At 68.3% G+C, this 27,519-nt stretch overlaps 10 protein-coding genes across 10 annotated transcripts in view; 4 read left to right on the top strand and 6 right to left on the bottom strand.

Annotated features, from left to right (window-relative positions):
• Positions 1-83: 83 nt before the first annotated feature.
• Positions 84-873, bottom strand: MICPUCDRAFT_42886 (condensin complex component, non-smc subunit; the record flags this gene model as incomplete). Its single annotated transcript, XM_003063511.1, has 2 exons — positions 84-428; positions 691-873. 2 exons carry the CDS (start codon positions 871-873, stop codon positions 84-86), a joined length of 528 nt encoding a protein of 175 aa, XP_003063557.1.
• A 438-nt stretch (positions 874-1,311) lies between these two features.
• On the top strand, positions 1,312-2,907 carry MICPUCDRAFT_53340 (uncharacterized protein; the record flags this gene model as incomplete). The annotated part of the gene is made up of 3 exons (XM_003063706.1): positions 1,312-2,083; positions 2,248-2,546; positions 2,731-2,907. 3 exons carry the CDS (start codon positions 1,312-1,314, stop codon positions 2,905-2,907), a joined length of 1,248 nt encoding a protein of 415 aa, XP_003063752.1.
• A 169-nt stretch (positions 2,908-3,076) lies between these two features.
• Positions 3,077-3,571, top strand: MICPUCDRAFT_53339 (uncharacterized protein; the record flags this gene model as incomplete). Its single annotated transcript, XM_003063705.1, has 1 exon — positions 3,077-3,571. One exon carries the CDS (start codon positions 3,077-3,079, stop codon positions 3,569-3,571), a length of 495 nt encoding a protein of 164 aa, XP_003063751.1.
• Positions 3,572-3,578: 7 nt separating this feature from the next.
• On the bottom strand, positions 3,579-7,348 carry NEK1-like (protein kinase). Its single transcript, XM_003063510.1, has 6 exons — positions 6,873-7,348; positions 6,628-6,722; positions 5,683-6,534; positions 5,095-5,519; positions 4,658-4,917; positions 3,579-4,332 (listed from the first exon to the last, which is right to left on the bottom strand). The coding sequence occupies exons 1-6, from the start codon at positions 7,158-7,160 to the stop codon at positions 3,655-3,657; spliced, it is 2,598 nt and encodes an 865-aa protein (XP_003063556.1). The 5' UTR covers positions 7,161-7,348; the 3' UTR covers positions 3,579-3,654.
• Positions 7,349-7,743: 395 nt separating this feature from the next.
• Positions 7,744-10,292, top strand: MICPUCDRAFT_42883 (uncharacterized protein; the record flags this gene model as incomplete). The annotated part of the gene is made up of 2 exons (XM_003063704.1): positions 7,744-8,925; positions 9,069-10,292. 2 exons carry the CDS (start codon positions 7,744-7,746, stop codon positions 10,290-10,292), a joined length of 2,406 nt encoding a protein of 801 aa, XP_003063750.1.
• Positions 10,293-10,441: 149 nt separating this feature from the next.
• MICPUCDRAFT_65690 (uncharacterized protein) lies at positions 10,442-13,442 on the bottom strand (the record flags this gene model as incomplete). Its single annotated transcript, XM_003063509.1, has 3 exons — positions 10,442-11,950; positions 12,135-12,315; positions 12,433-13,442. The coding sequence occupies 3 exons, from the start codon at positions 13,440-13,442 to the stop codon at positions 10,442-10,444; spliced, it is 2,700 nt and encodes an 899-aa protein (XP_003063555.1).
• Positions 13,443-20,195: 6,753 nt separating this feature from the next.
• Positions 20,196-22,544, bottom strand: MICPUCDRAFT_53335 (uncharacterized protein; the record flags this gene model as incomplete). The annotated part of the gene is made up of 1 exon (XM_003063508.1): positions 20,196-22,544. One exon carries the CDS (start codon positions 22,542-22,544, stop codon positions 20,196-20,198), a length of 2,349 nt encoding a protein of 782 aa, XP_003063554.1.
• Positions 22,545-22,706: 162 nt separating this feature from the next.
• Positions 22,707-24,486, bottom strand: MICPUCDRAFT_49742 (uncharacterized protein). Its single transcript, XM_003063507.1, has one exon. The coding sequence runs from the start codon at positions 24,404-24,406 to the stop codon at positions 23,162-23,164; it is 1,245 nt and encodes a 414-aa protein (XP_003063553.1). The 5' UTR covers positions 24,407-24,486; the 3' UTR covers positions 22,707-23,161.
• Positions 24,487-24,780: 294 nt separating this feature from the next.
• On the bottom strand, positions 24,781-26,457 carry PSAD (photosystem I subunit II, chloroplast precursor; the record flags this gene model as incomplete). The annotated part of the gene is made up of 3 exons (XM_003063506.1): positions 24,781-25,379; positions 25,725-25,784; positions 26,170-26,457. The coding sequence occupies 3 exons, from the start codon at positions 26,455-26,457 to the stop codon at positions 25,050-25,052; spliced, it is 678 nt and encodes a 225-aa protein (XP_003063552.1). The 3' UTR covers positions 24,781-25,049.
• A 301-nt stretch (positions 26,458-26,758) lies between these two features.
• Positions 26,759-27,519, top strand: part of MICPUCDRAFT_42879 (uncharacterized protein) — a gene marked incomplete at both ends in the record, with an annotated part of 1,189 nt that continues 428 nt past the window's right edge. The window contains one exon of the mRNA XM_003063703.1: positions 26,759-27,517. Within this exon, the coding sequence (XP_003063749.1) occupies positions 26,759-27,517 (759 nt within the window). The remainder of the gene's footprint in view (positions 27,518-27,519) is intronic.

The raw sequence follows: 27,519 nt of genomic DNA, 5'->3' as shown, positions 1-27,519 counted from the left end.
GGCGCCGAGGTGTGTCGGGATTGAAAGCGAGGGACCCTGGGCGGAGAGATGCGCCGGGAGAGAAAGTCCTTAAGGATCGGCGTTCACCACGCCGACGCGGTCGTACGGGGACCGGCGTGAGATAGAACGCGCCTGGCGGCTTGCGCGCGGACGAGGGGCATCTTATCCCTCAGACGCTCGAGCATGACGTCCTCCATGCGCTCGTAGAGTTCGTCGCTGATCTCCGCGTCCACGGCGAGCGCGTTGAGGACGCCGGCGACGATCTGGCACACGCGGAATCGGACGGCTTTGTCCTTGGCGGCGGCGAGGTTGAGGAGGAATCCGAGAAACGCTTCGCAGAAATCGTCGCCCTCCATCTCCATCCCGGGCGCGCGCGCGGCGGTGAAGGTGACGACGAATCGAACGACGCGCTCCGCGCAGAGGTCGCGCTGATGATCGAGGGAGGGGATCGTGCGGGACGGGGTGGGGGTCAGGGAGCGTCAGGGAAGGGGTCGCGCGGGGGGAGACGCGGTCGGGCGAAGTCCTTAAGGATCGGCGTTCACAACGCGAACGCGGTCGTATGGGGACCAGTGTGAGACGCGCGCGCGGGGCGGATGGTCGTTCCCCTTTTTTCTTTCTCGGGGAAAACGACGACACGACATGACATCGCGCGTCCGTCTCGTCTTCGCTTCCTTCGGGCGGTCGTCGCACCTTGTACTCCAGGAGCACGGGCAAGATGCAGTTGCAGATCTCCGGGAGGAAGCTGTCCGGGTCGGCGTGACGCCGCGCGAGCATGAGCTTGACGCATTTCTTGTGCGTCGAGAGCGAGACCTGCGCTTCGTTCAAGATTTTACCGACCGACTGCACGGCGGTCTTCGTCGATTTCGGAGCCATGCTGGATGGCGCGAGCGAGCGGCGCGGAGATTCGCGCGCGGCCGTGACGCTACCGTGCGAGCGCGACGCGTCCGCCGCGTCGAGCGTATCGGAGGAAGGGGGGAGGGTGGTGAACGCGAGGAGGGTCCGCGCGTGCGCGTCGCCGCCGAGGTATGACGCGCGGTATGACGCGCGACGCTCGTTCGTTCCGTCGGAGTCGTTGGCGCGGCGTAAGTTTTTTTAGTGTCGCGAAAACGCGAACCGTCGCGGGCGCGGGTGTTTGAGCCGATGAAAAAAACGATTCTAGGGTCGACTCGACGGTTCTCAGGTTCAAAATTTCAGGCTCGACCGCTCGCGAAACTGACGTCGAATTATTTCAACGAGCGTCTCCGCTGGTTTAGGGTTGAACGTTCAAAGCCCGACCGTTCGCCGTCTCAGATCCCGCGGACCGAGCGCGCCATGACGTCCGACGACGACGCCGACGTCGTCGTGGACGATCTCGAGAAGGCGGCGTTCATCGCTCGCGAGTCCCCCACTTCCTCGCCGACGACGAGCCGACGCGCGGAGAAGATGCGCGCGGGATGCGTCGGAGGTCTCGTCGTCTTAGCGATCCTCGCGTTCGCGTCGACGTTCGCGACGTTCGCGGCGCCGCGCGTCGGCGGCGGACGGCTCGTCGAGAGCGAGGCGCACCAGCAACGCGAAATCATGGAGCTCAGGACGCAGGTCGAGGAGCTGACGCGGCGGGTGGACGGCGGCGGCGGCGCGAACGCGAGTCGAGCGACGCGAGTCGAGGAGGCGCAGGCGCGCGAGTCGACGGACGATGACGATGCTGTGGTGGTGTTCCCTCCGTCGCCGTCGCCGCCGCCGCCGTTCGCGATCGTCACGTGGGCGCATCCGCCGCCGCCGCCGCCGCCGCCGCCGCCGCCGCCGAACGACGCCGGCACCGGCGCGGTCGTCGCGACGAACGCCGCCGCGACGCCGCCGACGCTGTGCTCGGAGCTCCTCCGCGTCGCGTCGAACCACTCCGCGGCGGTCCGACTCCTGTCGCTCGCGCAGCAGCCGTCCGCGGCGGCGCTCGGCGACGCGCCGTCGCCCGCGCTGACGCGCGCGTGCGGCGGCGGCGGGGGCGCGGGAGGCGCGAAGAAACCCGTCGTGGACGTGTTTGTGTTCGGCGGTGGAGAGATCGACACCCTAGGCGCGTTCTATCTCACACTGGTCCCCGTGCGACCGCGTCGGCGTGGTGAACGCCGTTCCTTAAGGACTTTTCCACCCGGCGTTTCTCTCCGCCCAGGGTCCCACGCTTTCAATCCCGTCACACCTCGACGCCTTTCAACTCCGCTTCTGACGCCTTTCAACTCCACCCCGATATCATCGCTCGTATGGAACGACCCTCAGAGATTCGTTTGCACGAACTCCACGACGTCGTGGACGCGTTCGTGGCGGTCAGGTCGAACGTCACGCACAAGGGCGAGCCGTCGTTCGACGCGATTAACCGCGCGATGAAATCCCCGCGATTCGCGCGGTACGCGGATAAAGTGGAGGTGGTGACGGTGAACGAAAACGTCGCGCGCGCGGACGCGACGGGGGTAAACTTCGCGCAAGAAAACTACAAAACCGAGTGGGTGACGACCGAGATGAAGACGCGATACGCGAACGCCCCGGACACGATCATCCTATTCGGCCACGTGGATGAGGTGCGTTCTATACACTGGTTCCCATACGACCGCGTCGGCGTGGTGAACGCCGATCCTTAAGGACTTTTGCGGGCGTGTCTCTCCGCCCATCCAATGCGTCCAATCCCCGCCCTCGACGCCTTTCAACTCCGACTGACGCCTTTCAACTCCACCCCGACATTCGCTTGTATGGAACGACCCTGAGATCCCGAATCGGGACGACGTCTGGCGACTCGCGAACTGCGACGACGCGGCGACGGCGCCGCCGTCCAATTTCGCCATCTGGTTCCCGTTCGGGAACATCGAGTACGCGTTCAGGTGCGTCCTAGTATCACACTGGTCCCCATACGACCGCGTCGGCGTGGTGAACGCCGATCCTTAAGGACTTTATCTCCCGGCGTACAGTACGTTTCTCTTCGCCGCGCACCCCTCGGTTTCGATCCCGACGCACCTTTTCAACTCCGCTTCTGACGCACCCCTCAACTCCACCCCGACGTTCGCTCGCTTCGCGCGGACCCTCGACCCGCAGAAGCGACTTCCCCGCGCGCGGGATGACGTGGACGCTGGGCGACCCCGGGGCGTACCTCGCGAGCGACGTGCAAGGTCTGCCCAGGGGCTCATTGCCGAGGGTCGCGGGCGGGGGCTTCCACGCGTCTTCGTACTGTTTCCCGCCGGCGGTGATTTTGAAAGAGGCGACGGCGACGGAGTACACCGGGTACGAGAAGTACGTCGGTGATCTGCGCGTCGCGATGGCGACGGCCGCGGACGCGAGAGTGGGAGGACTCGGTGACGCGAGAGGCGCGTGCGCGGCGGCGATGCAGAGCATTCGATCGGAGTGTCTCAAGCCGCGCTTGCCGGAGAGGATGCGAAAGGTGAACGAATTAATTAATTCGGACGGCGGGTTGAAAGAAACTTTCAAGCTGCCCGCGCTTCTGAGCGGACCGGACGCTTTCAAGAGGTTTCCGGGGTGGGATCCGAGCGGGGTCGCCGTGGACGAGCGCGCCGTGGACGTCCCCGCGGGTTGGGACGTGGTGCAGAGGCGGTAAGGTTGGTGAAAGAGCGAGTCTTCCATCTTAATTAAGGTTTACCTTAGCGTAAGTCGTCGGCCAGCTCTACCGGACTCCACTACTCAACACGCCTCCTCCGCGTTCGCCGCGTGCAGCGAGTCCTCGCACACGAGGAGCTGATGTATCAGACTGAGGTAGTTTATATCCGCGCCCATGACGTGAAGTAACGTCTCCACGGTCTCCGTTTCTTCCTGGCTTTCGTCGAGTTCGTCCAAGGCTCGGTACGCGCGAACGAATTTACTCTCTCCGAGGACGTCTTGCAAATGCGCGCGCAGGTGTTCGATCCGCGAGGGCAACGACGCGGAAGACGGAACGTCAACCGTCGCGGCGTCGTCAACGTCGTGAACGACAACGTCGCCGCCCTCCGCGAAGACCGTCGACGGCGGGGAGTCCGGGGGAAAGAACGCGCTCGAGGCGTCGAGCGAGCGCTCCAGAGCCGCCGGGGCGTCGCCGCCGCCGCCGCCGCCGCGCTCCGGCGGCGGCGGCGGCGTCGACGGCGTCATCATCCGAAGCCTTCTCTCCGCGTCGTCGTCGTCTCTCGGCCCGACGACGCCCGCCGCGGCCGCGATGTCCTCCGGCGTCGCCGTCGACGCGCCCAGATACGCGTCAGCGCTGACGTGTCGTTCGATAACGCTGACGTGTCCCTCCGTGGACCGCTCGTTTTCGTTTTCCTCCGCGCGGCGGCGGTTGCGCTCCGCGGCGCGGCGGCCGTCCCAGAACGCCTTCCTCCGCGCCTCCTCCTCGGACAACGGAGAAGACGGTCGGTCGCACTCGCACTCGCGCGCGCCCAAACCCAACCCGGACTCGGAATCCGTAACCTCCGAGGCGCCGCGCGATCGCGGTTCGCGCTCGCGCTTCCCCGCGGACGACGGACGCGGCTTAGGGTCGTTCCATACAAGCGAACGTCGGGGTGGAGTTCAAAGGCGTCAGGTGGAGTTGAAAGGCGCCGAGGTGTGTCGGGATTAAAAGCGAGGGATGGGCGGAGAGAGAGGACGGCGAAAGTCCTTAAGGAATCGCGTTCACCACGCCGACGCGGTCGTATGGGGACCAGTGTATAGAACGCACCTTAGACGGACGCGGCGGCGGAAGGCGTCGCGCCGTCGCCGCCTCGTCGACGACGTCCTCGACGGGCGGCTCGCCTCGCGCTTCACGCTCCGCGCGCATTCGGTTTCGCTCCGCCGCGGCGCGGTTCTCGAGAAACACCGCGCGGCGCTCCGCGGTGCCGACGTCTCGGTACATCGCGCTCGCGACGCCGCGAGGGATCCGGGGATCCGGCGGCGGGAGCGCGATCTCGCCGAAATTCCATTCGGGGCGCGCGGCATCACCTGGTGAAGTTCAAAGGCGTCAGATGGAGTTGAAAGGCGTCAGAAGCGGAGTTGAAAGGCGCCGAGGGCGGGGATTGAAAGCGAGGGATGAGCGGAGAGATGCGCCGGGAAAAGTCCTTAAGGATCGGCGTTCACCACGCGGACGCGGTCGTATGGGGACCAGTGTGTAGAACGCACCTCCGGCGTTCGCGTGGGCGTTCGCGTTCGCGTTCGATCCCGGTCCTTGTCCCGGTCCCGGTCCTCCTCCCGCGCCCGGGAGCGCCCGCGGCTGCGCCGCCGGCGGCGTCCGCGCCCGCCTCTCCTCCTGCTTGCGCGCGCGCTCGAGATGCTTGCGCTGCGCGTCGCGCATCTGCTGAATCAGCGGCGACTCCTTGACGTAAATTTCGCACGCGGGCGCCTCCGGGTCGAGGCTTCCGCGCTCGGACCGCGCGACGGCGGCGGCGTTCGCGCGCGCCTCAGCCTGGCGTTGCTTAAACTCTCTTCGCGCCTCCTCGCGCGCTTCCGCGCGCGCCTTCTCCGCGCGAAGGCGCTCCTGCGCGCGCTTCTCTTCCGCGGCGACGCGCGCGGCGACCTCGCGCTTCTCTCGAGCTTCCAGACGGCGTCTGGGTGGAGTTTAAAGGCGTCAGAAGCGGAGTTGAAAGGCGTCGAGGGCGGGGATTGAAAGCGAAGTGTGGGCGGAGAAAGACGACGGCAAAAGTCCTTAAGAATCGGCGTTCACCACGCGAACGCGGTCGTACGGGGACCAGTGTGAGATGGGACGCGCACCTGCGCTCCTCCGCCTCCGCGAGCCGTTTCGCTCGAATCTCATCCGCCTCTCTCCGTCGTCTCGCCGCCTCCTCCGCGGCTCTCGCGGCTCTGCGTTCGGCGAGGACGTCGATCGGCGCCGCTCTTCTCGGTGGACTCGATCGCTTGACCGGCGCGGGCTGTCCCACGACGGCGATGACCGGCGGCGAGACAGCCGCCGGCGGCGGCTTCCGACGCGCCGCCGCCGCCGCCGCAAACGCCGCGGGCGCCGCAAACGCCGAGGGCGGAGACGGGTCTTTCGACGCCTTCGCCTCCTCCTCCCGTCGCCGCGGCGGACTCAGCCGCCCGTCCCTCTGCAGCGCGCGCATCCCGCCGCCGGCCCCGGCGCCGCCCGCGCCTCGCCTCGGCGCGTGGATCACCGTGTGCGAAAACTCATCCTCGTGCGTCTTTTTCTCCAAGAGCCTCTTCGCCGCGTCCTTAAACGGCGCTTTTTTAAGGATGTCGTTCACCCCCGGTCTCTTCGCGGGGTTCTTCGACAACATCGCGTCCAGGACGTCCCTGAGCGCCTTGCCGTACCGCGCGCTCACCGGCGGGTACTTCCCGCGGATGATCTTGAGGATGAGAAGCTTCAGCGACGCGCCTTCAAACGGATGCGTCAGCGTGAGCATCTCGTAGAGGACGCATCCTAAACTCCACACGTCGCTCTTGTGGTCGTACGGCTTGTTCTCGCAAATCTCCGGGGACAGATAGTACGGCGTCCCCACCGCGGTGGACGCGAGCGCGGTCGTGCACGACAGCACCTTGCTCACGCCAAAGTCCCCCAGTCGCAGCGTCCCGTCCGCGGCGACGAAGACGTTTTGCGTCTTCAGATCCCTGCGAAGAAACGCGCGCACGAAGAAACGAAAAGAAACGTCGTTAGGATGAGCGTTATGAACGACGACGGTCGGGCGGACTACGAGTACTCACCTGTGAAGCACCTTGCGGTCGTGGACGTGTTTCAGCCCGAGGAGCAGCTGCGTGAACATGTCCACGACGCGGCGCTCGGGCAGCGGCGCGCCGCGCTGTCGTTTCGTAAGTTGATCGGTCGACGCGTCGGTCAGTTTCGTGTTCGCGATGAAGTTTGAAACCGAGGCGCAGGGTGAACGAACGAGTAACGATTTTTTTTTGGCAGGCTGGCAAGCGCAACGACGACGACGACGACGCGCGCGCACCTGCGCCTTGAGGAGCTGGTAGAGGTCGCCTCGCTCGCAGTAATCCATGACGATGCACAGCTTGCCGCGGTCCGTGAACGACTCGTGGCACGTCACGATGTTCGGGTGGTGCAGCGCCGCGAGGAGCTGCGCCTCCAGCCGCGCCGCCTCGCGCTCGTCTCGCGGCATCCGCGACACGTCCACCTCCTTGACGACGAATTTTTCAGACGGATCGGCGCGCGATGTCACGAGGATCGCAGCCCCGAACGAGCCCTTCCCGAGCGTCTTTACGCGCGCGTACTTGTCCATGATGACCGACGACGACTCACCGACGCTGATGAGAGCGTTCGCGCCGGCCGATGTCGGCGGTTCGACGTCGGCGGGCGGCGTCGGGAGCGCGATCGGTCGATCGGTCGGTCGCGCGCGCGCCGCGGGACCACGATTCACCTCGACGACGACGACGACGACGGCGGCGGCGCGCGAACGACGCGGCCGCGCGCGCCCGCGCGATGGCAGCGGCCGCGAGGCGTCGTCGGGAAGCGCGACGCGGACGTCCGCGGAGCGCGCGCGGGAGCGGAGGAGCGACGCGACGCGAGCGCGCGCGTCGAAGTCGCGCGGCGGTCAACGAGGAAAGTCCGGCGGGTGGGCGTTTCTCGCGCGTTGTTGTCAAAAAAACGCGAAACGTGTCGAGATTGACGTGACAGGCGGCGAGGGCGGCCAGGTCTTACTAGTTACTCATACGAAACGTACTACTGTACGCGTACGTACAGTACGCCGCGAAATGCACGAAATTCCGTTGTTCGTTCCGCGTCCGGTAAGTTGTCCGGGGGGAACATTCGTTCAAAATCACCTGTCGCGCCCCCTCCGTCGTGCGCGCGCGCGTCCCCGCGTCATGCCTCGCGCGGTGCCGAAATGGCTCCAGGAGGAGGCGGAGGAGGCCGCGCGCGAGTCCGCGAAGCTCCGCTCGCGGCGGACGCGACCGGAGCTGAGGAAACACGCGGAGACGGAGCTGGTCGCGGCGCTGTCGACGCTCGAGTCGATCTCGCGCGAGGGGCGTCAACGCGGCGACGCGGTCGCCGACGCGTCGTCGTCGTCGTCGTCGTCGTCCCCGGGCGCGTCGCCGCCCGTCTCGCCGACGATGATAAACGCGCTCAAGAGCAAGCCCAAGGGCGAGCGAACCGCGCTCGGCGTCCTCACGAACGCGTATCTCGACACGACGGAGCGCGAGAAGTGCGCGACCACGACGGCGAAGAAATCGGATCTCAACGACTCCGCCGACGCGCGCGCGCCCTCCGCCGCTAATGCCGCCTCCGGCGTCGTCTCCGCGAAGAGCCGAGCGCTCATCGACGAGAAAGAGCGGCGGATGCGCAGCGACGAGGCCGCGGCGGCGGCCTTGATGGCGAGAGACAAGGCGGAAGCGCGCGTCCGCGACCTCGCAGCGAAGCTCGCCGCGCTCGAGCTCGAGGCGCGCGAAAGCCGCGCGGCGCTAAAGGTGGCGCGCGCGGAGGGCGCGGCCGAGGCGCGCGCGATCGCGGAGGACGACGCGAAAAGAGCCTCCGAGTCGATGCTCGCCGCCGCCGCGGAGGCGACTAAAGCGGCGGACGCTCGATGCGCCGCCGCGGAGGAGGCGAAGACGCGCGTCGAGTCGACGTTCCGCGAGCAGCGAGAGGTGATGGAGATCATGTTCAAGGACCTGGAGGTGGCGACGGAGATGCAGAGCGCCAACGCCGCGGACGCCGCCAAATCGCGCGACGAGCTGAAGCGCGTCATCGCGGAGCTCGATGACGCGCGTACCGCGCTTCTCCGCGTCCGAGAGGACGCGGAGAAGGTCGAAGGCGGCTTGAGGGCGGAGCTGCGGAGCGCGCGCGACGCGTTCGCGTGCGAGCGGCGACGAATGGAAGAAGCCGCGGCGGCGGGGGACGGCGCGCGCGATGCGATGCTCGTCGAGGCGATGACGAAGGCGAGGGAAGAGGCGCTGGCGGTCGCCGAACGAGAGAGGAGCGCAGCGGTGGCGGACGCGATGCGCGAGGCGGCGAAGGAGAAGGAGGAGGCGTTGGCGGCGGCGGCGGCGACGGTGAGACTGCTTCCCATACGACCCCGTTCGCGTGGTGCACGCCGTTCCTTAAGGACTTCGCCCGTCGTCACTCTTCACCCGCGCTTCCCTTTCAACGTTCGACCGGTAAGACGTTCGACTGACCGATCGCTTCACCCACGCAGGCGGCGACGACGGCGGCGGCGGCGGAGACGGCGACGAAAGCCGCGAAGGAAGACCTCGACCTCGCGACGCGCGCGGCGTCGGACGCGAAGGCGGCGCTGACGGACGCGATCGCGAGACACGCGGAGGACAAGAAGCTCGCGCTCGACGCGCTCGTCGCGGAGCACGCGAAAGAGGTGGCCGCGTTGAAGGCTGACAGCGCGGCGGCGGCGACGGCGCGCGAGGAAACCTTCGCCGAGGAGACGCGCGCGGCGATCGAAGCCGCCGTCGCCGACGCGACGACGCGCGCGGAGGCGACGCACGCGGCTGCTCTGAAGGCTGCGGTCGCCGACGCGACGACGCGCGCGGAGGCGACGCGCGCGGTCGCTCTGAAGGCTGCGGTCGCCGACGCGACGACACGCGCGGAGGCGACGCACGCGGCTGCTCTGAAGGCTGCGGTCGAGGACGCGGCCGCGAGCGCGCACGAACGCGCGACGTCCGCGGCGACCGCCGCGGCGGAACGCGAGCTCGACGCGCGAGAGGCGTCGCACGCGGTGGCGATGGCCGCGGCGAAGACGGCGCTGGAAGAGACGAAGGCCGAGCTCCGCGTCGAGAGGCTGACGCCGCGGATGACGACGACGAACTCGGAGCTCGAAGAAGAACTGAAGAGCGTGCGCGCGGAGAGGGACGAGCTCGAGCGCGAGAGGGACGCGCGGATCGCCGCGGCGACGGCGGCGGAGGAGGCCAAGGCGCGCGCGGAAGCCGCGGAGCTCGCCGCCGCGCTGAGCGCGCGCGAGGCGAAGAACGACGTCGTCGCGGTGAAGAACGACCTCGCGCACGCGAGAGCCGCGCTCGCGACCGCGCGCGGGGAGATGGACGCGATGCGAGCGGGGATGGAGGAGGAGGCGCGGGAACGCGAACGCGAACGTGAACGCGAACGCGCGGCGGCGGCGGCGACGACGGAGATTGAGATACCGCTCGACGACCCGAAAGACTTCTCGAGAGAAGCGGCGCAGGAGATGATCAAGGCGCTGACGATTCGCAACGCGGAACTCTCGAGGGAGCTCTCGAGGGAGAAGAAGAAAGGGTACGGCGGCGCCGCCGTCATCGAAGGCGTCGCCGGCGTCCTCGACATGTTCTTCAACGGCGTCGACGACGACGACGACGACGGCGAGGTTGGCGAGGTCGGCGACGCCAGAGCGGCGCCGGAAGTGGAGGACACCCCGCGGACGCTAAAGAAGCGGTGAGGCGAGAGAGAGGGGAATAAAGAATAGTCGGGTCTACTAAGGTTATTACCTAGAAGTTGTGCTGTGATGAGGTCATCGTGCGCGACGAAGTCGCCGTGCGCACAGTACGTGAAAGTATCTCATCGTCCGCACTTCCGGAAGCGCTCGCCTCACGGAGCCTCCCACCTCTCGCGCGCCTCCGCCTGCGCGAGCAGCGTCTCGCTCGAGTGCAGCAGCCCGCTCGCGAGCTGGTTCACCTCCCTCCGCGCCTCCGGGGACGTCGGCGTCCGGAACGTGAACGCTGGGTCCCCGGGTCCCGAGCTCGTCGTCATCGTCGCCGCCGTCGTCGTCGTCGCGTCGTCGAAGGACCGGCCCAGATCCCTCGCCGGAGATCCCTCGTCGAGCGTCAGCGCCGCGGCGACCGCGCGTCGGTGCGCCTCCGCGATTCGCGCGTCGCGGTCGCTCACCGCCTTCTCCGCGTCCTCCGCGCGGCGCCTGAGGTCCTCGACGTCCTTGGAGCGTCGCTCTCGCGTCGCCATCGCCGCGCGGAGTTCGCGCTCCGCCCTCGCGAGCCTCGCGGCGAGCGTCGCGGCTTTCACCGCGGAGGACGCCGTCGTCTCCGCGGCGCGGCGTTCGCTCGACGTGAACAACGGCGGCTCTCTCTCTCTCCGGGCAGGAGGCGGCGATGATGATGAAGGTAAACGCTCGCGTTCGGTGCGTTTCTTCGACGTCGTCGACTCGAACGCGACGCGCGCCTCGGCGCGTCGTCGCGCCTCGACGCTCGGCGGATCTCGGCGGGTCGCGAACGGACGATCGCGGTGGATCGGGTTCGGGCGTCGTCCCTCGCGACCGGTCATCGTGACTGGTTCCCATACGACCGCGTTCGCGTGGTGAACGCCGTTCCTTAAGGACTTCGCCGCCGCCGACCTCGTCGCCCTCGCCGGCGTCCTCGTCGTCGTCGTCGTTCGCTTCGGCGTCCTCGTCGCCGACGCGCCGAACGCCGGCGGCGTTCGCGCGGCGACGACGACGTCTCCGCGTCGCGCCGGAACCGGCCGCGCGATCCGCGACGACGTCGCGGGCGCCTCCCAGCCGCCGCCGCCGCCGCCGCCGCCGCCGCCGCGTTGGTCCCTCAGCACCTTCGCGGCGCGCCACGCCTCCTCCTCCCTGCGCATCACCGCGTCGACGCGCTTGATCGCTTTATACCTCGCGTCGATCGGGGACGCCTTCGAGGCGGTCGTCGACCCCGGCGTCGCGGAGGCGGCGGCGCTCCGATCGCCGCCGCCGCCGCCGCGCGGGGTCGTCGACCACGTCCCGCCGCCGGACACCATCACCGCGGTCGGCACGCCCCGCTCTACGCGTCTGCGCGCCGCGGACGCGAGCCGCACCTCCCGCGCCTTGGACTCCGCGAGCCGTCGTTCCTCGCGCACCGCCGTCGCGACGCGCCTGTCCGCTTCCGCTCTCGCGTCGCGCAGCTTCGCCCGAGCCGCGAGCTTCGTCTCCTCGACGACGCGCGCCTTCTCCGCGGCGCGCGTCTCGTTCAACGTCGCGGCGTCTGACGCGGCGCGCCACTCGTCGCGCATGACGGCGACGCCGGCGGTGAGATCCGCGCGCGCGCGTTCCAAATCCGCCGTCGCCGCCGTCGCGCACTTCAGCTCCGCGCGAACCGCTCGGAGCTCTGAGGGTCGTTCCATACAAAGCGATGGCGGGGTGGAGTTCAAAGGCGTCAGGTGGAGTTCGAAGGCGTCGAGGGCGGGGATTGAACGCGAGGGATGGGCGGAGAGACGCGCCGGGCAAAGTCCTTAAGGATCGGCGTTCACCACGCGAACGGGGTCGTATGGGGACCAGTGTATAGAACGCGCCTGACTCGAGCGCGAAGACGCGCGCTCTCGCGTCCGCGGCGGTCGCCTCCGCGTCGCGCGCGCGAGCGGCGACGGTCAGAACTTGGCGGTCCGCGGACGGCGTTGACGCGTCGATCCAGAGCGATTCGAGGACGAAAGGCGCGTGCGTGTGCAACCCGCCGACGCCAACCTCGACGCTGTCTGAGGTGCGTTCCGTACAAAAACAGTTCACCGGTCAGTTGAAACAGAAGGAGACGCGATCGATCAAGTGTTGAAACCGAGCTACATATGGGTGAAACACGTTTGTATAGAACGCACCTGAGCCGGCGAGGTCGTTCTCGCGCGTCGCCGGGGACGTCATCGCGCGGTACAGGATCACGAGGCGGCCGCCGCCGGCGCGTCCGACGGGGACCGGGACGTCCGTCACGAACCCGGTCGTCTCCAGCGTCGTCGTCGCGTCCGACGGCGGCGGAGGCAACAACGCCGCGAAATCGGCGCCGAGAAGCGTTCGGAGATTATCCGACACCTTGACGCGCACGCCGAGGCCGCCGGAGTCCGCCGCGAGCTTCCGGACCGCCTCCGTGACGTCCACAGCTCTCGAAGGACGATGACGACGTTGTTGTACCGTTGTGTCGGTTGACGTTCCATCTTCTTCTTCTCCGGCGATGTCGTTCTCGTCGTCCTCGTCGTCGTCCACGAACAACGTCGCGCGAAGAATCTTGAGCACCCTTCGCGGCGCGTCCGCCGCGTCCGGGTCGACGCCGTTCGGGAAAAGCCGGTGCCGCAACGCCGCGGCGACGGCGGCGTTGTCCGCCGCGAGCGCCTCCGCGGCGGCCGCCGCCGCGAGCGCGCCCGCGAGCTTCTCGGACGCGAGCCGCTCGGACGCTCGCGAGGCGTGGAGGTCCTTCGCCGCCTTATCCGCCGCGGCGGCGGCGTCGTCGCGTTCGCGCCGCATCCTGTCGCGCGCGTCCACCGCCTCCCGCTGCGCCTCGACCACCTCCGCAATCTCGCGCTCCTTCTCGCGTAAGCGCGCGCTCGCAAGGTCCTTCCCGGCGCTGGACACGTTGTGCTTGATGACCGCGTCCGCGGCCGCGCGCTGCGTCGCGGCGACGTGTCGCTCCATCTCGAGCGCCGCCGCCGCCGCGGACGCGACGTCGCCTCTGACGTTTCGAAGCTCCTCGCGCAGGTCATCCGCGAGAGCGCGTGCCGCCTCCGCCGCGGACCGCGCGGCGTCCGCGTCGTCCCTCGCCGCCGCCTCCGCCGCGGCGGCTTCCGACGCCGCGCGCGTCGCGACGCCGTAGTTCACCGCGTGCGTCGCCGCAGCCGCTTCCATCGTCGCGATGGCGGCGTTCGCCGCTCTGAGCTCCGTCGTCAGCGTCGCGCACCGCTCGCGCGCCTCCGCCGCGCGGCGCTCCGCCTCCTCCGCCGCCGCCGCGCCGCTCTCCGACGCGGCGGCGACGTTCGCGATGGACGCCGCGCTCTCCGCGAGCCGCGCGCGGAGCGTCTCGATCTCCGCGTTCGCCGCTTCGATCGCCCGTCGCGACGCCGCGTCGAGCGCGACGCCGTCGCGCGCCTCGGCGCCCGCGGCGTTCCGCTCCGCCTCCGCGTCTCTCGACGCGCGCTCGCGCTCCGCGGCGGCGGCGTTCTTCCCGAGAATGGCGAGCTCCTCCGCGAGCGCGGACGCGCGGTTCCTCGCGGACTGCGCGTCCATGCGAGCCGCGGTCTCGGCGTCTCGCGCGGCGTCGCGTTGGCGATACGCCGACGCCGCCTCCGCCGCGGCCGCCTCCGCCGCCGCCTCGGCGGATTCGGCGCGAAATCGCGACGCTCTGAGCTGCTCCTCGACGCGGTCGCGCGACGTCGTCGCCGTCTCGGTCGCCGCGATCGCGCTCGCGAGGTCCGCGCGCGTTTTCCCCGTCTCAGTAGCGCGCTTCGCCGCCGCCGCGTCCATCTCGTCCTTCGCTCGCGCCATCTCTCGTCGCAGCGCGTCCTCCTTCGCCGCGCACCGCGCGAGCTTCTCCTCGAGCGTCCTCGCGCGCTGCGTCGCCGCCGCCGCCGCGGCGGCGGCGGCGTCGAGGTCGGTCGCCATCCGCGCGGCGCGTCGGGACGCGTCGCGCGACGCCTCGGCGTGTTTCTCTTCGACGTCCGCGAGCCGCTTCTCCGCGTCTTGGAGTTTCGCGCGGCCGCTCTCGACCGCGGCTTGGGACGCGTTGAGGACGCTCTTGCCCGCGGCTTCCTCATCCTTGAGCCGCTCGGCGTGGTGTAAACGCTCGCGTTCGAAGCGTTTCTCCATGTTTTCGAGCTCGGCGGCGTGCGCGGTTCGCGTCGCGGAGAGCGCGGCGTCCATCGTCGCCGCCTCCCTCGTCTTCTCCCGCAGCGACGTCGTCGCGCTCTCGAGCTTAGCCTCCGCCTCCTCGAGCTTCGCCTCGAGCCGAGCTTTTTCATCGGAGATGGCTTCGAGCGCGCCGGCGCCGGCGGACGCGCTCGCGCGGTGTTCGTCGAGGTCGAGTCGCGCGCGGTCGAGCGCGACGCGCCGCGCCTCCGCCACCGCCTCCGCGTCCCTCCGCGCGTCCCTCTCCGCGTCGCGCGCTTCCTCCGCGTCGCGCGTCGCCTTCTCCGCGCGCAGCGCTCTGGCGCGCGCCGCGTCCGCGGCCCTCTCCGCGTTCTGAGACTCCACCTCGCGCGTGACCATCGCCGCCGCGGCTTCGGATTTATACGTCTCCGACGCGTCGCGCTCGCGTTCGAGCGCCTCCTCGGTCTTTAGGAGCTCCGCGCGTAACGTCTCGATTTGAGCCGTTATCGTAACAACATGCGTGTTCGAGCTCATCACGGACGCGTCCTCGCCCCCCCTGGACGCGTCGTCCGCGAGCGCCGCCTCGAGCTCGCGCGCGCGGCGGTCGAGCTCGTCGATTTTCTCGTCGGCGCGTCGAAGCGCCGCTTTGGCGCCGTCGAGCTCCGACGCCGCGGCGACGCTCGCCTCCTCCGCGGTCGCCGCCTTCTCCTCCGCGCGCCGCGCGCGCACGTCCGCCTTCTCCGTCGCGTCCGTGAGCGCGGTGACGCGTTCCGCGTGCGCGGCGCGGTTCTTCTCGACCAGTGCCTCCGCGCGCGCCGTCTTCGCGGCGGCTTCCTCCGCGGCGGCGACGGCGCGGCGCTCGCGCGTCGACGCCCTGTCCGCCTCCCCGCGCGCGTCCGCGGCTGAGGGTCGAGGGAGGGTCCATACGAAGCGACGAATGTCGAGGTGGAGTCGAAAGGCGTCAGAAGTGGAGTTGAAAGGCGTCGAGGTGTGTCGGGATTGAAACCAGCGAGGGACCCTGGGCGGAGAGATGGATGCGCCGGGTGAGAAAGTCCTTAAGAAACGGCGTTCACCACGCCGACGCGGTCGTACGGGGACCGGTGTAAATATGAACGCGCCTGAAACGCGCGTCGCCGCGAGCTCGGCGCGCGCCGCGTCGCGCTCGGACTCGGCGGACTCTCGCAGACGGCGCTCCTCCGCGTGCGACGTCTCGGATTCGGACGCCTCCGTTCGGACGCGTTCGCTCTGCGACACCGCGGCGTCGAGCTTGGCGCGGAGCTCCGCGCACTCGGCTCTGTAGGGCCATTCCATACAAAAACAGTTTTTCATCGGTCAGTTGAAAGGGGACGAGATCAAATGTTGAAACCGAGCGATGGGTGAAAAACTTTTGTATAGAACGCACCTGTAGTCGTCCGCCTCCGCCGCGGCGGCGATGGAGAGCTGTCGCGCGCGCTCCGCCGACTCCCTCGCCGCGGCGGCGTCCGACTCGGCGTTTCTGCGGAGCGTTTGCTCCTCGTTCTTCGCGCGTCGCGTCGCTTCCAACAGCGCGTTCGCGTCCTCGTTCGCGTTCCGTAACGACGACTCCGCGTCCGCTAACGCGAGCTCCAACGCCTCGCACTTCTTCGTCGACGCGTCCGCGAGGGTTTCGTACTGTGTGGGTGAAGCGATCGGTCAGTCGAACGTCTTACCGGTCAAACGTTGAAAGGGAAGCGCGGGTGAAGAGTGACGACGGAAAAAGTCCTTAAGGAACGGCGTTCACCACGCCAACGCGGTCGTATGGGGACCAGTGTATAGAACGCACCTCCTCCGCGCGCGCGATGGCGGCGGCGAACTCGCTCGCGAGCTCGGAACGCGAAACGTCAGCTTCTCTCCGCGGAGAGCTCTCGTTTTCTCGCGTCGCCGCCGCCGACGCGTTTTCTCTCTCCGCGTCCGCGAGCGCCTCCTCCAGCGTCGCGATTTTCGCGGCGGACGCCGCCGCCGACGCCTCAAAATCCTCGCGCGTTTTCCTCTCCGCCGTCTCTTTCGCTTCTCTCGCGGACGCGAGCTCCTCGCGCGCCCTCTCGAGCTCTCCCCGCGTCGCCGCCGACGCCTTCTCCGCGACGGCGAGCGCGTTTCGAGCCGACGTCGCGACGCGATCGAGGTCGTCCTTCTCTCGCTTGCTCCTCTCCAGGTCCGCGCGGAGCTGGATCTCCGTCTCAGGGTCGTTCCGTACGAGCGATGATATCGGGGTGGATTTGAAAGGCGTCAGAAGCGGAGTTGAAAGGCGTCGAGGTGTGTCGGGATTGAAAGCGAGAGGTGGGCGGGGAGATGCGCCGGGAGAGAAAGTCCTTAAGGATCGGCGTTCACCACGCGAACGGGGTCGTATGGGGACCACTGTAAGATAGATAGAACGCACCTCCGCGGCGAGCGCCGCCGCCGCGGACGCCGCGGACGGCGACGCGGGGCTGCCGACTTGGCCAACTTCGCCGCCGCCGTCGCTCTGCTGGGCGTTATTAAACCCTCCAAACGGCGGCGGGCTCGGCGGCGGGCTCGGCGGCGGCGCGCCGTAGCCCCCCGCCGGCGGCGGGCTCGGCGGCGGCGCGGGGCCTTCCCCTCTCGCCTCCGCGAGCAGCGCGTCCATGCGGTTCCACTCGTATTCCGCCTCAGCGCGTTGCGCTTCCAACGCCTCCGCGAGTTCTTCGACGGCGGGGACGCCGCCGTGCTTCCCCGCGGCTTTCATCATGCCGTGGTATTTCCTCAGATTCCTCTCCGCGCGCGTCGCGCGTCGGCGCCACTCGCGGAACTGCTCTTCGCCGTCGCCGTCGCCGGCGGCGGCGGCGACGGAGGATTCGATGGAGACTCGGCGCGGCGGAGCCGCCGCCGCCGCCGCCGCCGCCGCGAACGCCGCCGTCTCCGCCGCGAGCTTCCTCTCGAGGACGTCCGCGCGCGCGTTCGCCTCGGCCGCGTTCTTCTCGTGCCGCGCCGCCGTCTCCGCGGCGTCCTCCGCGACTCGTTTCAGCGCGTCGCACCGCGCCGTCGCGGCTTCCTCTGCCTCGCGAATGATCTCCGTCCGCGCCGTCGCCTGCTCGAGCCGCATCTGGTGCTCCTCCTCCTTCGCGCGCAGCGTCTTCACGAGCTTCATCGCCACCTCGAGCTTCTTCTCGAGCGTCTTCCTCTCCTTCGCGTCGCTCGCAGCGTCCTTCGCGGATTCGAGCGGCGACGCGTCTTCCTCTCGTCGCTTCTGCATCGCCTCAAGCTCTTCCGCCTCCGCGGCGTGTCTCTTCGCGAGCTCCTCCAACTCCGCGGCGTGTCTCTGCGTCAGCGCCTCCGAATCCGCGGCGTGTCTCTGCGCCAGCGCGTACATCTCGTCCTTCAGCCTCTCGTTCTCCGCCGCGATTGTCCTCAGCTCGGCCGCGATCCGCGCGATCTCGTCCTCCGCCGCCTGATCCGCCGCGTCTCTCATCTTCGCCGCGGTCGCGTCGTTCGTCGCCTGATCCGCCGCGAACGCCGCCTCCAGCGCCTTAATTCTCTCCTCGTACGCGCCGCTCGCCGCGTCCCTCTTCTCGCGCTCCTCCACCGCCGCCGTGAGCGCGCGCTCGAGCTCCTCCGCGTGCGCGGCGTCCGCCGCTTTGATCGCCGCGACGCTCTATCATTCGAAGCGACGTCGGGGTAGAGTTGAAAGGCGTCAGTTGGAGTTGAAAGGCATCGATGTCGGGCGTTGAAAGCGAGGGGTGGGCGGAGAGACACGCTGGACAAAGTCCTTAAGGATCGACGTTCACCACGCGAACGCGGTCGTATGGGAACCAGTGTGAGGGACGCGCCTTGCTCTCCATCTCGACGATCCTCTCCTCCAGCGCGCGATGTGCCGCGTTTCCTTTCTCGAGCTTCGGGTCGAGGGTCCGTACGAGCGATGACGTCGGGGTGGAGTTGAAAGGCGTCAGAAGCGGAGTTGAAAGGCGTCGCGGTGTGTCGGGATTGAAACCAGCGAGGGACCCTGGGCGGAGAGATGGATGCGCCGGGAAGTAAAGTCCTTAAGGATCGGCGTTCACCACGCGAACGCGGTGGTATGGGGACCAGTGTGATGCTCCGAGGACGCGCCTCAGACGTCAGGTTCGCGACGTCGGCGCGCAACGCCGACTCGTTCTGCTCCGCCATCGCGTCTCGCACCTCCTCCGCGGCGCGCGCGTCTTCCTCCGCGGCGTGCGACTCCGCGAGCGCGTCGTTGAGCTGCTCGATGATTTGCGCCATCTCATGGGTCTTCGCGCGCAGTTCGGACGACGTCGCGCGTTCCGCGTCGAGTTCTTTCGTCGCCGCCGTCGTCGCCGCCGTCGCCGCTTTCTTCGTCGCGGCGGTCTGCTCCTCGAGCGCGAGCTTCAGCGATCGCGAGGACTCGCGCTCGGCCTCGAGGGCGTCGGATAAGGACTCCACCTCCGCGGCTTTCTCGTCGAGACGCGTCCGCGCCTCCGCCGCCTCCGCCTCCGCCGCCTTCGCCGCGTCGTCGCCGCCTTCGCCGCCGGTCGCCGCCTTCAGCGCCTCCTCGAGCTCCGTCTCGCGCGCGCGCAGCTTCTTCACCGTCGCCGCGGCGACTCTGAGCTTCTTCTGGAGTTCCGGGACTTTCGCGTCGGTCGACGCGTCGGAAGCCGCCGACGCGTCGTCGCCGCCGCCGCCGCCGCCCCTCTCGAGCTTCGCTTCCAAATCCCCGATGCGATCGCGCGCCGTCACGAGCGCGCGCTCGTGCTGGTCCGCGATCTCTCGCATCGCTTCCTCGCGCTCGACCGCGGCCTGGAGAAGAAGATGACGATGTCGATGATTCGATGATGATGGCGTGGGGGGAGGGATACCGCGCGTCAGTCGAGTGGCGACGCGGCGGGGCGGCGCGACGAGGGACCCGAAAGTCCTTAAGGAATGAAGTTCACAACGCGAACGCGGTCGTATGGGGACCAGTGCGACGACCGACGCGCGCGGATTGGATTCTTTCGGCGCTGCGATGTTGCCGAAGAAATCGCGGACGACGACCGGGGACGACGACGCGCCTTCGCCTGCGCTTGCAGCGCCTCGTTCGCGACCTGGAGCATGTCCAGCTCGTTCGTTTTGTGATCGAGCTTCCGCTGCAGCTTGTCCACATCCGACTGCGAGGGACGACGAGGAGGGACGGACGGCTCAGCCGTAAGGCGGCGAGACGAACGCGGGACGACGATGATTATTTAATCGATAAACGAGGTAAACAACGACGGGCGTCGCGTCGGGCGGCGCGCGACGAACGACGCGGCGCAATCGACGGCGGGGGCGCGATCGCGAGCGCGCGCGCACCTTGCTGGGCGTGCCAAACGGGGTTCGATTGCCGCCGAACATCCTTCCCAGGAAGGGTACGCGGCCGCGCTGTCCCTCGCTCGCGCGGACGTCGATGGCGCGGAACGACGACCGCGACGATGAATTGTTGGTTCGCGAGCGGAGCGGAGAGCGAGAGGTTTTTCGGCGCGGCGCGAGCGCGACCGGGCTACCGGGCCGCGACGGAGGTGCGTTCTATCGGCCGACAAAACGTTTTTCACCCACCGTTCGGTTTCAACATTTGATCGCGTCCCCTTTCAACTGACCGACGCACTTTTTTTGCACACACTAACTTAACTTATGACGAGTTTTTTCACTTCAACAAACGTTTCTGACGAGACCGCTTCTCGTCCCGCCGCCACGCCATTCTCTCCCCCTCGCACGACTCCGGTCGTCCCGCATCCCTTCATCCCTAACACCAAAAAATTCCCGTCTGTCTCAGACGCTCGACGCTCACCCTATCCACCGCGCGCGTCGCGTCGCGTCACATCACCCTGCACCCCGCCGCCGCCTGAGGGCCATTCCATACAAAAACAGTTCTCCGGTCAGTTGAAAGGGGAAGCGATCAAATGTTGAAACCGGGCGATGGGTGAAAAACTTTTGTGTAGAACGCACCTGAGCGTCGCTCAGCTGCTTCTGCACGTCCCCGTTGGCGCGATCCGCCGCCTCGTTCGCCGCGTCGGCGCGCGCCTGCGCCGCGCGCATCGCCTCGAGCGCATCCGCGGAGAGTCCGCCGACGCCGCCGCCGTCCCCGCCAGCCCCCCCAGCCCCGGGCAGACCTCCCGCGGCGAGCAACGCCGCGAGGTTCGCGCCGGCGCCCGCCGCCGACTGTCGCTGCTGATGGAGCGCCGCGATGAGCGCGCCCGCCGGGGAGCTCTGCGTCGCCGGCGCCGGCGGCGGCGGCGCCGCCGCCGCCGCCGCCGGCGACGACGCCACCTGCGACAGAAGCGTCGACGCGGCCATGAGGCACTGCGCCGCGAGCGTCGCCGCCGCCTGCTGCGCCGGGCTCTGCCCCGGGTTTGGGGACGACGCCCGCGGCGGCGGCGGCGCCGAGGGCGGCGGCTGCTGCCGCCGCCCCAACTCCGCGAGCGCCGGCTGGTGCGCGTACCCGGCGTCGTTGGCGCTGGTGACGGCGTTGGTGACGGCGTTGGTGACCGCGTCGTGGAACCCGCGCGCGGCGCCGCGCGCGGCGGCTTCGTGCAACGACGCGTCTCGCGGCATCGAGCCGCGCAAGCTCGAGTAGCGTTCGAGCAAACCGGCGTCGGCGTCGTCGTCGTCGGCGGTCGACCTGGGCGGCGCGGGGAACGACCCGGGGAGCCCCGCCGCGATCTGCTTGGCCTCACTGCGAATCTTCTCGCGAACCGGGCCGGGCGTGACGCCCGTGCGCTTCTTCTTGGGGTGCCCGCCGAGGAGTCTGAAGCCGCCGCCGCCGCCGCTGCCGCCGCCGCGTTTCAGTGAGGCGGCGCTAAAGACGGGGACGCGTCGGTCGCCCGCTTTCTCCACGAGCGCCAACGCCGCGGCTTCCGCTTCCGCGTCGGTGAAATCCGACCCCGTCGCTGACATGTGGTACCGCACCTTCTTCCGCTTCAGGCGCCGCTCGCACGTCTTGTTGTCCTTGCCAAACTCCGAGAGCGGGTGGAACGCGCGGCACGCCTGGCACTCTCGCGACGGGATCCCGCCGATGAGCACCGTCGTCGCGTCCAGATGCATGGGGCACGTCAACGGCAGGCGGATCTTCCCGTTGTGCCGCGAGCCCACCCCTTCGGGTGCTACGCGGAACCGCGCGCAGTCGTCGACGACGCATTTTTTCTTCACGCGCACGCGGTGCACCCACCCTTGCGCGCTCGCCTTCGACCGGGACCCCATCTCGCCGTACTTCAGTCCTCCTCCTCCTCCTCCTCCTCCTCCCGCGTTCGCCAACTCGTCGGCGGCGGGCGTGATGTGATACAGCGGCGGCGCCTCCGCGGCGGCGGTCAGCGCGCGCCATCTCGCCTCGGCATCCGCGGCGGCGTCCTCCGTCGATCGATCCGCCGTCGCCGCGACCCCGACCCCCCCCGGCGGCGCCGGCGCCGCGAGCAGCGTGCGCGCCGCCGCCAACCTCTCCGACCTCAGGCTCCCGTCCGCGTTGACCGTCGCGCTCGGCGACGACACCACGTTCATCGGGCGCCCCACCGGTTTATGCACGGAGCCCGGCGTGTTCGGCTTTCCCCCGTCGTCTCCTCCGCCCAACCCGCCGACGAGCTCCTCTCTGGTCATGGTCGCGGTCCCCGTCGCCGTCGCCCCCGACGGTCCCCGCGCCGCGTACGTCGGGCTCGCCGCGACGGCGTTCCGCTCGACGTCTTCTTCGGATCGCGCGGTCGCGTCGTCGTCGTCCTCCGCGTCGTCGTCCTCGACGTTCACGGGCGGGCGCGCGGCGGCGGCGGGGACCGCGGTGGTGACCGTTTGTCCCATCGTTTCCGTCGTCTCGCGCGCGTCGTCGTCGTCGTCGGCGGCGGCGTCGTCCTCGCGATCGTCCTCGCGCGCGTCCGCGTTCTCGTTCTTCGCGGGGTCGTCGACGTCGGCGAGATCGCGGTACCCGCGCGGGGGGCCCGCGACGCCGTCCGCGGGCCCCCGCGAGGGCGTGTCGGACACCTCCTTTTCGTCGGTCGCCGGCGCGAGGACGTCGATCTCGACGTCGGTCGCGCTCGGCGCCGTCTTCGTCGTCGCCCGCGGCGCGTGGCCCTTCCTCGGGCGTCGCGCGGACGGCTCGCCCCCGCGCGTCTCCGCCTCCGCGACCTGCATCGCGATCGCCGTTCGCGTCTCTCGTTGTGTTACAGACGCGGCGAGCCCCGCCGTCATACTGTATGTACAACGGTAGAAAGGAAGTTTTGACCAGTTTTGTGCGCGGATTTTTCTCAGATTTTTCTCGCGACGCGCTTCGTCCACTGATGACGCGTTTTCACCTGTTTTCCACAGCGCAATCATCAGTCTCGCGACCGCGCGTTCGCAGAGTGCTCTTTTCGCGTGCAGTCACTTGGTATTAAAATTGAACACAATCGCGCCATCGCGAGGCCTCGCCTCGCTTCGCCGCTAGAAGAAGAGAACGACGACGTCCTGTCGACGACCGCGGCGGAAGATCTCCGCCGCCGCCGCCGCCGTCCGTCGTCGTCGTCGTCCTTCTCGAGACGCCGCGACTCCATCCCCGGGTCCGCGCCCTCGCGGGCGCCTCTCGAGCGTCGTCGTCGAGTCACGTCATCACAATCGCCACCCGGGCGACGGTCGCTCGCGCTGGACCGTCGCCCCCCAAAAAATCAATCATCATCAGATCAGATCAGATCAGTCATCAACGTCCATCCGTCCGTCCCTCGCGTCGTCCGTCGCTCCCTCGCGAAGCTTCTTCCTCCTCCGTTAATCCTCCGCCCTCTTCATCACAAACAACCTCTCAACCTCTCATCGTTCGTTCGTCTCGTCGTCGCTTAGTACATGAACGCCGGGGAGTTGACGTCCTCGACGAAATCGATGCTCCCGGAGTCGACCGGCTTCATCAACGCGACGCCGAGAAGGTTCGCGGCGAACCCGGCGATCAGCGGCGCCTTCTCCATCGGCGATTGCGCCTTGGAAAGCTTCACGTTGATGTCTCTGAGGTTGTCGAGGTACTCCTTGAACTTCGGGTTGTACGTGTCGATCACCTGCGGGAAGATCTGCGCGGTCGTCTTGTTCGTCTGGTGGATCACGTGCATGTTAAACTGCGTCGTGTCGAGGCCGATGGACTCGTAGAACTCCGTGCGGCTGTGATCGTTGAGGTACATGGTGACGTACACGGAGAGGCAGAAGAATCGCGCCCAGAGCTTCGCCTCCCAGTCGTTGATGAACTCCGGCCTCGCCTTGAGGCACGCGGTGAAGAAATCGCCGTGGCGGTTCTCATCCTGGCACCAGTTCTCGAAGTACTGGAACAGCGGGTACAGCTGGTCGTTCGGGTTCTCCTGGAGGTGGCGGTAGATGGAGATGTATCTCCAGTACCCGATCTTTTCGCTGAGGTACGTCGCGTAGATGATAAACTTGGGCTTGAAGAAGGTGTACTGACGGTTCTTCGTGAGGAAGCCGAGGTCGAGCGCGAGGTTGAAGTCGCTCATCGCCTTGTTCAGGAACCCCGCGTGCCTCGCCTCGTCGCGCGACATGAGCGTGAAGATCTCCGCGCAGACAGGCGCCGTCTTCTTGAGGCGTCTCCCGAGCTCTTTGTAGAGGAGGAAGCCGCTGAACTCCGCCGTGCACGATCGCTCGAGGAACTCGATGAAGATCCGCCGCGATTCGCCCGTGATGCCGTCGGCCGCCTTCTTGAACGAGTCGTTGCGCACGAAGTGCTTCTGGTTGAAGTCCTCGCGGAACTCCTGGAGGATCGCCACGAGCTCCGCCTCGTCGAGGTTGGGGTTGATCTCCGTCGAGAAGAGCTGTTCCATCTCGTCAAAGTCCGTGGTGTAGAAGCGCGGCGTGAGGAGGTTCTCGTCCGCGGCCTCCTTGATCCCCTCGCGCATCTTCTTGATGCCGGTCTCCTGGTCCACCGCCGCGCCCGCGGCGCGGACGGCGAGGCGAGCGGAGGACGCGGCGCGGCGCGCGGCGGACTTGGGCAGGCGCGCGATCCGCGACGTGTCGCGCGAGGATCTCAGGGACGCGCGCGCGGCGACGCGCGCGGTCGCGGACATGGAGATCGTCTGGGACGCCATGGTGGCTGTGCGCGTTCGATCGAACGACGGCGAGGTCTTCGAGGGGGGGACGACGAACACGGCGTGATGCGTGCTCTGCGTGCGCGAGTATGGTGACGCGCGGCGTCGCGCGGATCGAGGCGAACGGAGCGGGGGTAAACCCGGTGACGTGGGTTTACGGATCGCGGCCGAGGGATGAGCGATTTTTCCATTCGCGCGCGCTCATTGGCGGAGGCGAGATTTTGAGATTTTGGCACCCGGTGAAGATCTGATTTTTGACCCACGGCGCGAGCGGCGCGGCGGGTGAAAACGGCAGGGTGAAAAAGGTCGTCGAAAGGCGATCGCCGACCGAGGCGCGGAATCGGTGCGGGCAGCGCGCGAGCGCGACGACAGGGTTCGTTGTGCTAGGGTCTTTATTCGCAAAGTTCCTGTAACTTACTCCACGCCGCTCCTCCCTCGCGACGCTTCAGTTCCCCCACCTGTCCGCCGTTCTCCCGCGGCAGTCAGTCAGTCGTCTCCTACCGCCGCGCGACCGTCCGTCCGTCCGTCTACATCGTCGTCCCGACTCGCCCCGAGCGCGCGCGTCGTCGTCGCGCGTTCGCATCGAGAAGAAAAAACAAAACGACGTCGTCGCGCGACCCGCCCGCTCTCTCGCAAACCAACCTTACTGGTCGAACACGCGAGAGAAGCCGGCGCCGTCGGAGGCGAGACCGTCGGACCCGAGCTTACCGCCAAACTTAATCGACGCCGGGTTCGCGTTCTTGCCGATGGAGCGCATGTTGTTGTTGGCCCCGACGCGTCCTTTGTTGACCTTTTCGGGGTAGACGCCATCCTTCGGGTGCAGGTACTGCACCTCCCCGGACGGGAAGACGCGGTACACGCACCCGTTGATCTTGTTCTTGGCCCTCATGGAGTTGAGAAGCGCGAGGCACTGCTCCTTGCGGGCGAGCTTAAGGAGGTTCGGGCCCTTGCGCATGATCGCCGCGCCGCCGGTCTGCGGAAGGAGGAGGAGGGAAAAAAAGGGAAATCAAAACGTCAGCGGGGAGGGTCGACGCGCTTCGAACGGCGCGGCGATCGCGCGCGGGTTCCGCGGGCACCGCGGGTTCCGACGACGCGGCGTCGTCTTCTCGCTCGCGGAGTCCCCCGCGAGCGATCGACGGCGCGTCGTCGGAACCCTAGCGGATCGCGCGATTATTCGGACGCGCGAGCGGCGCCGGGTCCGATCGAGAATCGATCGGACGACGACGCGAGCGGACCGACGTCGACGGCGTCGCCCCCGCGCGACGCGACGGCGGCGAGCTCTAAAAAAAACGCGACGACGCGACGCGCGGACGCGCACCGGCATCTCGAAGATCATCTCCTTGGGCGCCTCCCACGTGAGCACGTAGAACTCCTCGACCTGAGGACGCGAGCGACGGAGGCGGGTCGGGGGGGCGGCGGGGGGTGAGTTTTCGGTTCTGGGAGCGTTCGCGAGCGTGCGCGGGTCGTTCGTCTCGCGGATACACGGAAAAGATGATTTCGCGTGATCGCCCCCATCGCCCGAAGACGCGCGCTGAGGGCATCGCGCGAGCGATCGCGCCTCGCGCGCGATCGCATTTCGGTCGCACATCGCGCGCGGGCATCGCGCGATGCGAAAACGAGGCGCGATACGCGCGGGAACCCCGCGGAAACGCGCGTCTTCGCGCGGGGCGAATGGCCGGAGATATAGACCGATGATGGAGCCGAGCGATATTCCAGCGCGAAGGAAGCCGCGATGGGAGGTCGCGACGGAAACGCGCGCGCACCTGAGCCTTGCGGAGCAGACCGCCCGTGGAACCGCCGAAGATCGGGGACGGGGTGTTCGGGTTGAGCTTCGGGGGGCTCCACGGCGCCTCCTCCTTCTTCTCGACCGCCTTCTCCGCGGTCTTCTCCTCCGCGCGAACGAGGACGGACTGCCTCTTCGCGGCGAAGTAGGCCGGCTTCGCGGCGACGGATTTACCGGAGAAGGACGCGCGGAGCGCGACGCGGGAGCGCGCGGCCGGCGCGGCCGCGGTCACGTTGACGACGCATTGCGCCTGGGAAATGGCGGCCATTTTTCCAACGCGTGTCTCGCAGACGGTGGAGGGTGCAGTTATGAGCGCGCGCGTCGTCGCGGCGGCAATCTTCAACTCCTAGCTAGGAGACGCGACTCGCTCGCTCGTCGCCGAGCACGAAACTTTTCTATTGGCTCTCGGAAATCCGCCGGTACTTTCTCGTCTTTGAATTTCACGCCAGTGGGCTTTTAGTCAGAGGACGCGTACTGTACGCGTCGCGCGTACTCCCTCGACGCGCTTTTCGCGACCGACCGGGCTAAAAATCGGCATCGCGCGACGCTCGTGCCGTCATTCATTCGGAATGGCGACCGCCGCGGTCGGCGCCGCCGCCGCGCGGGGCGCGACGCCTTCGCCGCGACGCCGCCGCCAGCGCCCCTGCTCAGAAGAAGACAACACGCCGACGCGGTGGCGGTGGCGTCGCGTCGTCGTCGTCGCGGACGCGACGCGCGTTCGCGCGGGGAAGCGAAGCGATTGGGACCTGCTGCACGACGAGCTTCGCGCGTCGTCGTCGTCGTCCTCCTCCTCCCATCGCGTCGCGCTGGGCGTGGACTACGGCCGACGAAGGACCGGGCTCGCGGTGTCCTCCACCGGCGCGTCGCCGATCCCGCTCGCGGTGATCCCGTCCGTCCCGCCGCACGAGCTCGTGCGCGCGGTCGTGGACGCCGCGCGGAGGGAGCGCGCGACGGAGATAATCGTCGGGTTGCCGACGCAGCCCGCGGCGAGCGAGGCGCGGCGACGGACCGCGACGGGGCGAGCGCGCTCGTGCTCGAAGAAAAACTCGACTCACGCGGCGGCGCCCGCGGTCGTTGAGCTGCCGAGCGCGTGGCGCGCGACGGATTCGACGACGACGCCGTTCGAGGACGCGGAGGCCGTCGCGGAGGCGCTCGGGATGGACGAGCTGAGGGACGGGTTAACATCGCTCGGGATGAAAGCGGGCGGCGATGAGCGCGAACGCGCGGCGCGCGCGTGGGCGCTGATCGCCGCGGGGGGGGATCTGCGCGCGGTTCCGGACGGGATGTTCCGAGGCGGGGCGGTCGGGAAGCGCGAGAGGATCGACGAGGT

This window comes from Micromonas pusilla (genome assembly GCF_000151265.4).
Source record: "Micromonas pusilla CCMP1545 genomic scaffold MICPUCscaffold_15, whole genome shotgun sequence".
NCBI lineage: Eukaryota > Viridiplantae > Chlorophyta > Mamiellophyceae > Mamiellales > Mamiellaceae > Micromonas > Micromonas pusilla.
Note: the sequence above shows the minus strand (reverse complement) of the source record. Positions and strands in the feature narration are given on the sequence as shown.

Coding starts and splice junctions, on each gene's coding strand:
- NEK1-like (XM_003063510.1), bottom strand. CDS start 7,160: ATGGACAAGTACGCGCGCGTAAAGACGCTCGGGAAGGGCTCGTTCGGG. Junction 4,918..5,094: donor CGCCCACGCGAACGCCGGAG/GTGCGTTCTACA, acceptor GAACTTCACCAG/GTGATGCCGCGCGCCCCGAA. Junction 4,333..4,657: donor CGCCGCCGCGTCCGTCTAAG/GTGCGTTCTATA, acceptor CCGTTGTCCGAG/GAGGAGGCGCGGAGGAAGGC.
- MICPUCDRAFT_49742 (XM_003063507.1), bottom strand. CDS start 24,406: ATGGCGTCCCAGACGATCTCCATGTCCGCGACCGCGCGCGTCGCCGCG.